The sequence below is a fragment of the Pholis gunnellus genome (assembly GCF_910591455.1).
Source record: "Pholis gunnellus genome assembly, chromosome: 17".
Taxonomy (NCBI): domain Eukaryota; kingdom Metazoa; phylum Chordata; class Actinopteri; order Perciformes; family Pholidae; genus Pholis; species Pholis gunnellus.
In genome coordinates, this window is record NC_136544.1 from 8821246 (window position 1) to 8832892 (window position 11647).

Sequence of the window (11647 nt, forward strand, 5' to 3'; positions counted from 1 at the left end):
AGAACAAATACTATTAGTCTGTTTTTTGTTTCTTTTGTTAATACTGCATGAATATCATGGATTTCTATACTGACAGCACGAGGACAGTAATTGTTACGATTGTGAATCTCTGATTGTGATCTGTATGACTCGAGCGCTCCTTCAGTTGAAGAGTGTGAAGGCCGGTAGAGAGCCGTCGTCTGTCCCGTCTGTCCTCTGCAGTCTTAAACAGGGTCTAATGTCACCGTCCCCATGTACAGTGTCAGGGTTTCTCTTTACCTTAATCTCACTCAGTGCTCTTGGATTTCTCCCGTACTGAGATCCAGAAGTTATGAGTGTCTCGCCTCCACATTCTTATCACCCAAACCTTAAAAAAAAAAGCTGGTGGAGAAGTTGCCATATTTTAACACAACGATTTATCGATGTTGCTACACTCATGTAAGCTTGACGACAACAAAGAGTACACTCCAAAGACGTTTACTTCTTCCCTGACCTGGTTCAGCCACTGTACCCGACTACACGTCTGACCCAGTCCTCCCGTTTTTCTGTTTTCCTCTTCCTTGTGGGCGCCTGCAGTAATCATTTGTTCTCCGTTTTTTTTTTTCTTTCTTTTTCTAACGTGGTGGAGATTCAAAGCAGCACCGCAGTTGTAGTTGTGTGAATGAAGTGTCCTGCCTTAGTCACTCGCAACCTAAAACACCTTTATTTCAAGAAAACTCCAATCACAAGTGCCGGAATGTCTCGCCAAGCCATGTCCACCACTGCCACGGTGGGACGTCTTAACTCTTGTTCCACTCGTTTTCATGGCATATCTGTGTCTCTTGTCGTCTCGTGGCTACTCTGCACCGTAGCCCATGCTGTCGCTCCAGCACGTAGCTCATGTCGTTTTTCTTTGCACCAGCTTTGTCGTCTGTTTTTCAGGGCTAATGGTTATATAAAAAGTACTTGTGTGTGTGTGTGTGTGTGTGTGTGTGTGTGTGTGTGTGTGTGTGTGTGTGTGTGTGTGTGTGTTCAATCACTCCCAACTTCCACCCAAACAGCTAGCTTGTCTGATATTAAATACCACTCTCTTCTTACACTTGATTTCTGACTGAATTGGTGTTGTTTTTTCCTGTGGACATTTGCAATTTTTAATTTTAAATCTTCAGTTTCTTGTGAGGTAGTGAGAGGAGTATCAAGTGGGGTGGGGTGGGGGGGGGGTAGGATCAGCTGTGGTCATTACTCAGTTATCTATAATGGAGAATCCATGAATGTCTTTGGTGGGCTGCTTTTGCCCGCCCGTCTTCAGTTGAATAAATAAATATTAAATAATGATCAGTGAATAATGTTATTGTTGCGTTATCGCAATTGTTAAAAATATGAACTAACATGTATCATTGGTGCCTGATTGTAGCTACATTTTGCTTTTTCTGCCTTTCATTTTTAATCTGTGGATAAATTCGTATTTTAATTAAAAATTGAATCAAAGAATGCTATTGTGTCACTCAATTCATGCGCTGAGATGTGAAGACAGATTTCAAAGATGCAAAACACGTGCGTGTTCATCTTGATGTTTATTAGAGGTGTTAATCTCTTGAGGAGATTTAATACAATGGAGTGAGCTATTTCAATCATTTATTACGTCAACGGATGTCACACAAATACACAACATCTAATATTACCCTGCCTGTAGAACCTGTCTGGGTTCCTTGTTGACCAAAACAAAGGCCACATTGTTGGCTTCCATTTAAGCACACAAGAAATGGCAATGGGCAAGAAAGTGTTCAAGTGCAGCATCGACACCTTATTGTGTATTCATCTACTAAACACTCCACCCTAATTGCAGGACATTTGATCACACCTGCTAGGTCTTTCGGTCATAGGAAAAAGATTTAAGCTAAAGTGCAGCTGCATCCAGGATGTGGTTTATATTTCTCGTATTCATTGTTTTTATCATCTCATCAACTGCAGTGGAGGAAATGTCACAAATGAGGGACATGGTTTCCGTTTGAAACCAAACTGTGAGCATTGCATCAGAATTATTGAACAAGGTCTGAAGTCAACAGCCCAGTGTGCAGAGTGTACTGAAATATACCAGATAAGCTTCAACAGTTCAGTTGTGGAATAAGTATCCAGCTAATGTTCTCTAATTTATATGCCATTGGGCAGTTTAGTCCATGAACAAATCTTTAACAGATATATCATTTAGAGACTGATTGTTTATTAGATATAGTGTTAAATAAATCAAGTAATGTAAAAGGTCACATACATGTCACATTCACATTTTGAGTATTTTACAGTGCAAAAACACGACGGTAAAACCATCAAACTCCAGTAAATATAACAATTAAAACATATATATTATTATTATTATTATTATTACATATATATCATATAATCTATTTATTATTTTGAATTCGGTGGGTAACTTCTGTACATGACCGAGTTGGAAATCCCGGGAGATTCCTCTTCATACCCAGTTTTGCTTTCTGTTGGCTCATAATAAAGTCGCTGTGCTACAGAGAAACAAACGGAACATAGTGTTACTTCTCTTTCCATACATGGTCTGGCCCTGTGTGTCATAGTGGCGTCATCAGTCCGCTCCTCTCGTCGGTGTGACGGGAGGAACGCCTGTGTCGTGTGTCCCCTCCAAGTGCTCCTGAATAAACTCCGACGTCTGAGCTGCGAGGGCTAAACTATGGTTTATATTCTTGATACATTTTCTTTTGGTTTGGAAAACCGTTAGCACAGACCCACAGTCCAAGCATAATTATAGTTTTTAGATATATTTAATCTACAAATGAGCGCTTTCCTTTCATTTCAGAGAAATAATCACATTTTAGAATTGTACTGATTTGTCCAAGACATGTCATAACATGAAGCAGACATTTATAATTGGGGAGTCCTCTCCTGCAGGTTCTGCCCTACCTTGTAATCACGTCAATGGAGAACATTGACGTATTAATTTCCCTGCACTCCTTCTTTCACATCCATGACAATAGTCATTCATTCTCTTCTTCCACCACTGACAGTCAGTAATGTTTTGGAGCCTATAAATAACATGTATCATTGAGAATTAAAACATTTTTTTAAAGAAACCTTTAAGGGCACAAGACATATTAATAACTCAATTTTTGTTGTTGTCTAATTAATAAGTGCATTTAAATATCAATAAATTGAAAAGAGATGGCAGGTTTCCACTCTTCATTTGAATGTATGCATACTAGTGGGTTCTATAAAAAATAATATATCACTTTTACCATGAATAGCTTAGCCTCTGGTTTGCTCTTCATAAATATCATATACAACCTCCACATTCAATCCCGTATGGAAATATAATATGAATGCTATTACATATCAATATAAGGAATATACCTTCCAGAATTTCTGGAACTTATTGTTAGACTTCGTGGCTTTAGCCTTGTGTAGCTACCAAATAAAACCGTGTTTAGGACTCTTCACGTGCGTATTCAGACATGTCCCACAACACATGAACGCACCATAGCTGTGCCCTTTGTCTGTGACTCATTCCAATGCAAAATACCAAATACTTTGTTTCTGAGAAGCGCCACCCACTTACGCTCTGCACAAGGAGAAAGCGATATCAGATAAAGGAATCAGGGTTTGCGTGGCAGTCAGCAGGTAACAGATACTGAAGTGTGTCTCCACTGAGAGCGTCTCCTGGACTTTATTCGCACACACACACACTTGTTGGACATGGGGTTTATTCTGACCAAGATGATGGCGGTGTTCGGGGACAAAGGTAAGATTAAGTTATTATTTTTTTTCACACTGGTGTCAGTTTCGTCATCTCTGTTGTCTGTAAGATGCCGTTCAAGCATTTTGAGCCCACATTGAATCCGGACGGTCTTCGGTTTGGAGCACTGGAGAGGTGCCTGTTCGCCTCTCGGTGCCCTTGAGCAAGGCACCGGGAACCCCAAACTGCTCTCTGAATAGATTCCCACTGCTTCTAATATTTTGAAGAGTTAAATACAGAGGCTAAATTACATGCTGTGTTGTGTACATGTTTGACAAAGTACAGCCGTTCAATTTAGTATAAGAATAAACATTTCAGTAAGTTATATGTTGTAAATAGACAATTAGTGACGATATAAAGTATTATTCCCTTGTATAATTTTACATATACCTTTGCTTTTATTGTGGCTGACTTACAGTCAAACTAACAACAGTTTATGAACATTACATGAGGCCTGGTGATGTAATAACCTCACTTTGGATAACAAATGTTATTCTGCTCAGTTCATCTCAGTGCTGTACTGGCCATTATCTTATCTGTGTGTACAGTGTGTCTCGCGAAGCCCTGAAACAGGTTATGCAACTCTAGAGTGTAGTGGGTTCAGATGAGAATAACAACACATCCAGTTTGCACTGTTATGGTTAAATATGTTGTTGTTTTTTTGACTTTCCTACAGAGCACAAAGTCATCATTGTGGGTTTGGACAATGCTGGAAAGACCACCATCCTCTATCAGTTGTAAGTGATTCGGCTACTTTCTGTGGCAAAAACATATAATAAAATCTGCTTCACTTCTGTATTTCTAATGTTTTTTCCCCCCCACGTACACACAGTCTGACAAAGGAAGCCGTCCACACGTCACCAACCATCGGCAGCAACGTTGAGGAGATCATCGTACGTAAAACACACTTCTTGGTTTGGGACATCGGAGGACAGGAGAGCCTTCGAGCCAGCTGGTACTCGTACTACGGCAACACAGAGGTACGGATCACTTCCTGTCTTCAGCTCAACTCAGCACAAGACACAGACCACTGAAATACATTGCATTAGTTAAAATATATCATAAAAGTCAGAAACATTACGTTTTACTGATGCTTTTATGTCATGTTTTGATTAAGATAAAGTTTCTTGGTCTTTGGTTCCCAGAAAATCTAGCTTTCTTGGCTTAAAAAAAGAATGTATCATTTAAAATGGAATATAGCTTTGTTGACACTGAAAATGTGCGATATCTGTCGATTGTGTTGCTCTTCACTGATTCAGTTGTGTGCCGTGGCTCTTTCAGATTGTCATTGTGGTCGTGGACAGCACCGACCGCGAACGTCTCACACTCACCAAGGAAGAACTGCACCGAATGCTCGCTCACGAGGTACAAATCCTGCTGTGTCTTAATTCAAGAGTTATAATCCTGATGGTCCCCATGTTTTACCACCACTCACTCTTTACCTTAGACCAGACTACAGCACAGATCACATTGTTCTCAGATCTTTTATTTTAGTAAAATATAATGGTGTAGAAATGACTCTTTCAGAATAATGTCTGGATTATAATTATGTATTAATGTGTTCATCACTTTAATGTTGCAGCTGGTAAAGGTGGAGCTAGTTTTAATTACTTTATACACCGCTGGGTTATTTGTGAGTGTCTCCCCAGGAATCAAAAAAGTTGTATCTTATCGTAACCTATAATAACACTTCATCATTTATTTCTTGATTATATTTTGTATTATTAATCTCAATCCACAAAGTAACTTAAGTTATTAAATAAATGTAGTGTTGTGAAAAGTAATATATTTCCCTCTGAACTTGCGGAGTAGAAGTATAAAGCAGCAGAAAGTTCAAATATTTTGTTATGTACAAATACCTCAAAACTCAAACGTACAGCACATGAATGCCGAACATGCAGTCGCAGCAGGATTGGCTTTACGTGTAGTGACGTACAACCCTTTTGGTATTCAGTGAAACTGCCCAAGTCGTCTATTCGTGTGACGTCTGAGATACATTTCAGAGTGACTAACTTATCCGCACATGAACGGGAACAAACCAATGACACGACACAATGAGGAAGTCTCAACTCAGACTGTGTGAGTCAGCGGGTTGACATGTGCCCAAATATTCCTTTGAGGTTACTGTTCCTTGTTCTCAAAAAGTTGACACTGGGACTTTTTAGGGGTTTCCAATGGAAACATTCCAGCTCTTTGAATATCAATCGTTACAGGAAGCAACATTATTAACCCGCCCTCTCTTGTTTTAGGACCTAGAGAACGCAGCCGTTCTCATTTTGGCCAACAAGCAGGACGTGAATGGCTCGATGACGGCGGCAGAGATCTCCCAGTGCCTCACACTCGAATGCCTCTCATCGCACTCCTGGCATGTTCAAGCTTGCTGCGCCCTGACAGGAGAAGGGTAAGTCTTCACACCCTCCTCACTGTGTATGAGTCAACCCCCAAAAATGCCTTTACCAACAACTATCAACTCCCGCTGTAATGACTCAAAATGCTTCCGTTTTGTTCTCTTCCCACCTCCCAGTCTACCTGCCAGTCTGGACTGGATGAAGTCTCGGGTTGTCGCGAACTAGAACGTGCTCAGACACAGTGGATCAAACCTCCTCAAACTGAACCAACCTCCAGAGGCACCGCAGAGGCCACCATGTCAGGATTATTTACACTGTTATGGGGGGGGGGGGGAGTCATGTGAACAGTGTGTCTTACCCAGCTGTGTGAGGCCTCAGGGTGGACGGGCAACGGAGAAACATGGGTGATCTCAAGAGTGGGTTAACGATGACTTTTGCACTGTTCAAGAACCGCTCGGTTATGTTTTAATGATCTGGGTTAGCTGGAGAAATTTTTCTCAGTTTACGGTTATGAAGATGTACGCTGGAGTGTTTAGTGTGCATCATGCTCGTTAGACATCCTACCAGAGCAATGATCTCACTCTCCACTCCGGTCTCAATGGGATTCTTTCGTTTCACGAAGGGTTAATCACGGGACAACATCTTACTTTATTGAACTGCAAAGTAGTAATTGAAGTATAATTCATTCAATTAACAATTGTTAGAACTGACTAAGTTGTACCAAAGATGTTACAACCTACATTTGAGGCACTAAAATACATGTTTCCCTGGTAAAGTGTTGTTTGATTATGCTAATCTGGTGGCCGTTCATTGCTCCGGTGCCTACACATTAAGTTTTGAGCATGACAATCATGATCTCATTTTGTCCTTTGATTGGTGATTCTTGTCACTGATGACTATCTTTCTTAATTTACCTTAACTATTTCTGCTGCAACCGAATTGAATACCTCACTAGTTATAAAAACAGCTTTCCAGTGACAAACTGAGTTTAGTTGCTTTAATTAAAAGCTTAATCCTCTATCATGGAAGACTTTTACACAATAACTGAGAATCTAAAAAACACACACTGTATCTCCTGTGGCCTCAGAAACTCTGCAATGTTGGGATACAGGTCTGCACCTGTTATAATGATATTGTATGCCATGAACAACAAGACCTAAACATGTTTAGTAATTTATTTTAAGAAAACAAAGCTCTTGAACTATTTACTGTATATTACAGGAAATTCCTGATTAGGGAAAAGAGCTAGCTGCTAAGTATTGATTCATATTTTGAAAGTATATATTATATTGTGTAATTTAAAAATAAATAAATATTATTATTGTAAATATGTAGGTTGTCAATGTTGTCCAGCTGTGATATTCTTTGTTTCAATAAGTGAGTGTGCTATTGAAGGCGATGGATTATATCTTTAGTACACACAGTAACAGCAATGATAAAAATATATGAGTATTGTGCCAGCACTCATTCACAGCAGTTTGTGCAGCAGCACAAAATATATTATGTTGTTGTATTTTATACTAGATACTGAAGCATACACTGTTAAATATGAATTGTTATAATTGCCTATTATAATGGATAAGACCTAAATCCAGTTAAAAGGTTATGTTATAGCGGAAATAAACTTAACGTCATGTCTCTAAAACAGTCTACCTACTTCTCTGGAAGGTAGATTTCAATAAAACAGAAATAGTAAAAGAGGGGGCATCCGGATTTGAACCGGGGACCTCTTGATCTGCAGTCAAATGCTCTACCACTGAGCTATACCCCCTACGATGTCACCACTCTGTGTAGGTTATATTAATAAACAATGATTCACACCACACCAAGCAGCGGTTATTTATTTTTGGTTGAATGTGATTAGATTATGTCGCCAGTCGCGCAGGAATTCACTTGTATTTTCACAGGCACGACGTTATTTCGTCCACTAGGTGGAGAAATGAGCCTACATGTATGGCTACATGTACCCATAGACCGAGCTGTTATCTTACAGTCAAGTTAAAGCAAAAAAACCCTGCTCTCTAATCTGTCGCCATTGTCGGAAGGGTGACGTCATTTGTTTGCGTCTGCCATAATCGTTATTATTGATTGTTGACAACTATACAATCCGTTTTATGATGTGACAACGCTTTGCTTATAGGTTTAGGTACAAAAAGAGACTTGTGTTAGGTTTTGATCTCACGGACATCATGGTGTTAAACAAGGTTTAGTATTTAGGTTAAGGTTAGGAGAAGCACCGTTTACCTAAATGCAGTGGTGGAATATAACTAACATTAGACTGCTATAGCCATGCTTACTTTGGTACAATTTTAAAGTAACTTTGCTGTACTTAACCCGAGTCCATTTTATGCTACCAACGCTACATACTTCCAAGTTACTGCACTACATCTCAGAGGTAAATATTGCACTTTTTAATCAACTAACGTTACATTTGTATGACACATTTAGTTACTATTTCCTTTGCAAATTTGGATTATTAATACAAATATGAAATCAACTAATACATTATAGGTTAAGTAACCCAGCAGTAGAATATACAAAGTAATTCCAATTAGCTCCATCATCAAATTAACATTACTTGAGGTGGATTTATGTCTTTAGGGACAGCCATATTGATATTAACTGTAATTGTGAGGGCTGCTTGATTTTTGTTCAGTTGCCATTTTCTTTTCTTTGTATAGCTCATAGAGCTAAATACGTATCTTCTTTCACTGACAATATGGGAAATCTGAATCACTCGTCAATATTGACCAAGTATGTTGACACATAACAAGGATGAAGCAAATACGGACATACAGCGAAACAAAAATATCAAGCAGAACAAATTCAAGCACACTTAAACCATATTCAACAAACTATCTATATACGGGTCAGCTTGTGTTCTACATAAAAGTTAAACACTGCAGTATGATACGTTGAACACAGATTAAATGTGAAGATATGAGGTGAGAGATATACAGTAAAGCAGTGTGATATGACACCTGCTGCTCCCAAGCAGTTTAATCAAGTATATGAGAACCTTGAAGTGTCTCAAATCATCAGCCAGCAGAAGTTCTCAGCAGAGCTCCAGCTTGAGAGAGAACAAAATGCAGCTCTCCAGCAAGAACTTAATTAAAAAAATACAAAACAGAGTTTTATTGAAAAGTCAAAAAATGTTTGAGGTTTTAAAGAAAATCTGCATCAGCTGATGCTGATGCCAGCTGATGGCTGAGGAGGATGCTCCGGTTCAGCAGATGAAGGAGGAGATCCAGACCCTACAGAAAGAAGATGTTTTTCAAAGACTTGGAAGACCTGAAAGATAAAAAGGTATCAAACAACCAGGAGCTGGTCACTTAGCTCCAGGCAGAGGAGGAAGTCGGTCAGGGCCTCCGAACTGAACTCAGCCAGCTCAAAGAAGAGCACCAGGACAAGATCAGAGAGCAGGAGAAGGAGAAGGAGGCTCTTGAAAATGAGGTGGAGGAGCAGAAGGCTAAGCTGAAAAGTGTTGAAACCCTCAGTGGTTGTCAGGAGGAGAAGGTGAAGCAGCTTACCACCGAGCTGGAGAGACAGGCGATGGAAACAGACTCTCCAGAAACAAGTGGAGACAAGGGAGCTCAAAGCGGCTCGAGCAATCGATCAAGAAAAGTTCTCAGCAGAGATCCAGGTTGAGAAAGATAAAAGTGAAGCTCTCCAACAAGAAGAAGCTGAGAAGCTGAAACGTTCAAATAGGATCAAATCTGAGGTGAAACTGAGCTCGAACAAATATAAATAAAATGTTTGCCTGTTTTGTTTTTTCGTACTGTTTCGTACTTGTGTTGGGTCTATACTGGACTCGTTTTTAAAGAATCTGCTACTTTATATATTTATTCATTTTTTCCTATCAGCTTACAAGTTCCTCTACTTTTCAACAACAAACGGTTCAAAGGTGAAAAAAAAGCTGTTTATCAGGGGTTTCAAAAATAAACTGAAAATGACTCCTATATTCTGCCAGCTCCTTGGTTTGGTTAACTAAAACTGCTGAGCTAAAGTTTACAAAAGATTTAGGTCATGATTAAAGAAAAAAGATGGATAAGCTCTCACAGCTGTGCAACATGTATGAAGCCGGAAACAGCAGGGAAACAGCCAGCCTGGCTCACGACCTACCAGCACCTCTAAAGCACCAGCAGTGCTGTGTGCGTGTGTGCGTGCGTGCGTGTGTGCGTGCGTGCGTGCGTGCGTGCGTGCGTGCGTGCGTGCGTGTGTGCGTGTGTGTGTGTGTGTGCGTGTGTGTGTGTTGAGCCTGAAGACAGTTTTCTGAAAGCAACCTGGCTATATTGCCATGGCAACTTGCTGCTGCAGACCTAACCAGGGCCCTGTGCTACGGTGAAGGATTTGGGATTAGTGAGGTAATTTCAGGGTTAACCCTGATTTTACAGTCCTACGGCGGTGGGTCACTTCGGGGTAGATTGGTAATTAATGCTGCACACCTAACCTGTTCTGGAGCAGTCTCAAATATACTACAGAGCGTTGGATCCGCACTAAAAGTGTATTATTATTATTATTATTATTATAGTAATAGGACCATGATTTTGAAAATAATTAATTTGAGAACATCTGGTGCCCAGGGCTGCAGCACTGAATGAAGGGAAGCAGATAGTTCAATGCCTGTGCAATAGATTGTATAGTCGCTATAGACTTCCACTGTAGAGTTAGTGCCTTTGAAATAAAATGTAATAAATACCCTGAACATGCATGCCGAGTTTGACATTTCAACCAATGTTAGGAAAAGCACAAAGTCCTCTAATTTTGACAAAATTACCAAATTGTAATACCAGAGAGCTCTTGTTTTGTTTTTGTTTTTCCATGGATGAATGTCTAAGAGGTATGTTCTTACAAGTACAATAAATATTGATATGTTCTTGATCACTTGTGTTTCTGTTGAGAAGATCTGAGACCTTTGTGGGTTTTGAGGCACTGCTGGCCTTTCAATGTCATTAACAAATGCTTTGTAAGGCATAGATAGTCCTCACTTTAGAGGTCACACAAAATACTTAACTAACGACTAGTAACTACCTGAATTAATCATGAATTGCAGTTTTAATACGCGTTTATAAAGCATGTATTAACATAGTCCCTAACCATTAGTGCATATCTAAATCCTTATATATATATGAATGCATTAATAATGTACATCTAAATAACTTCTTAATCATTTACTTATACTTTATAAATGATGTTGGTATTAATCATCATCGTTTGTAATACATATAATACTTCATTTACAAATGGGGACTCCATCATTCATAAAGTATGAAAACACAATCAGGAAACACACAATAGACGAGCTTATTAATCAAGAATAAAACATTTTTAACTGTGTTTGTGAATTGCATACTAATGAGTGTTAGTGTTGGAACAATGCTTTATTAATGATGAATGAAGTGTTTACTCATACTTAACTAATGCTTCATAGCGTGTAGTTATTATAAAGTGTCCCCTAAACTTTTAGGGGTCCAAGATGTTTTTTTGTCGAGCTCATACGGGCTGAGGGGGCTTGCTTTTTCACCTTCTACGGGGCGCTTGGGATCAATTTTGTGATACCTGAGCATGGGACCCATAACATTTT

The 11647-nt window shown here is 39.4% G+C and overlaps 1 protein-coding gene across 1 annotated transcript; it reads left to right on the plus strand.

Annotated features, from left to right (window-relative positions):
- The first annotated feature begins 3587 nt into the window (after positions 1-3587).
- arl5c (ADP-ribosylation factor-like 5C) lies at positions 3588-7827 on the plus strand. The gene is made up of 6 exons (XM_079176841.1): positions 3588-3721; positions 4392-4452; positions 4548-4695; positions 4997-5080; positions 5965-6116; positions 6240-7827. The coding sequence occupies exons 1-6, from the start codon at positions 3676-3678 to the stop codon at positions 6286-6288; spliced, it is 540 nt and encodes a 179-aa protein (XP_079032967.1). The 5' UTR covers positions 3588-3675; the 3' UTR covers positions 6289-7827.
- The last annotated feature ends 3820 nt before the right edge of the window (positions 7828-11647 follow it).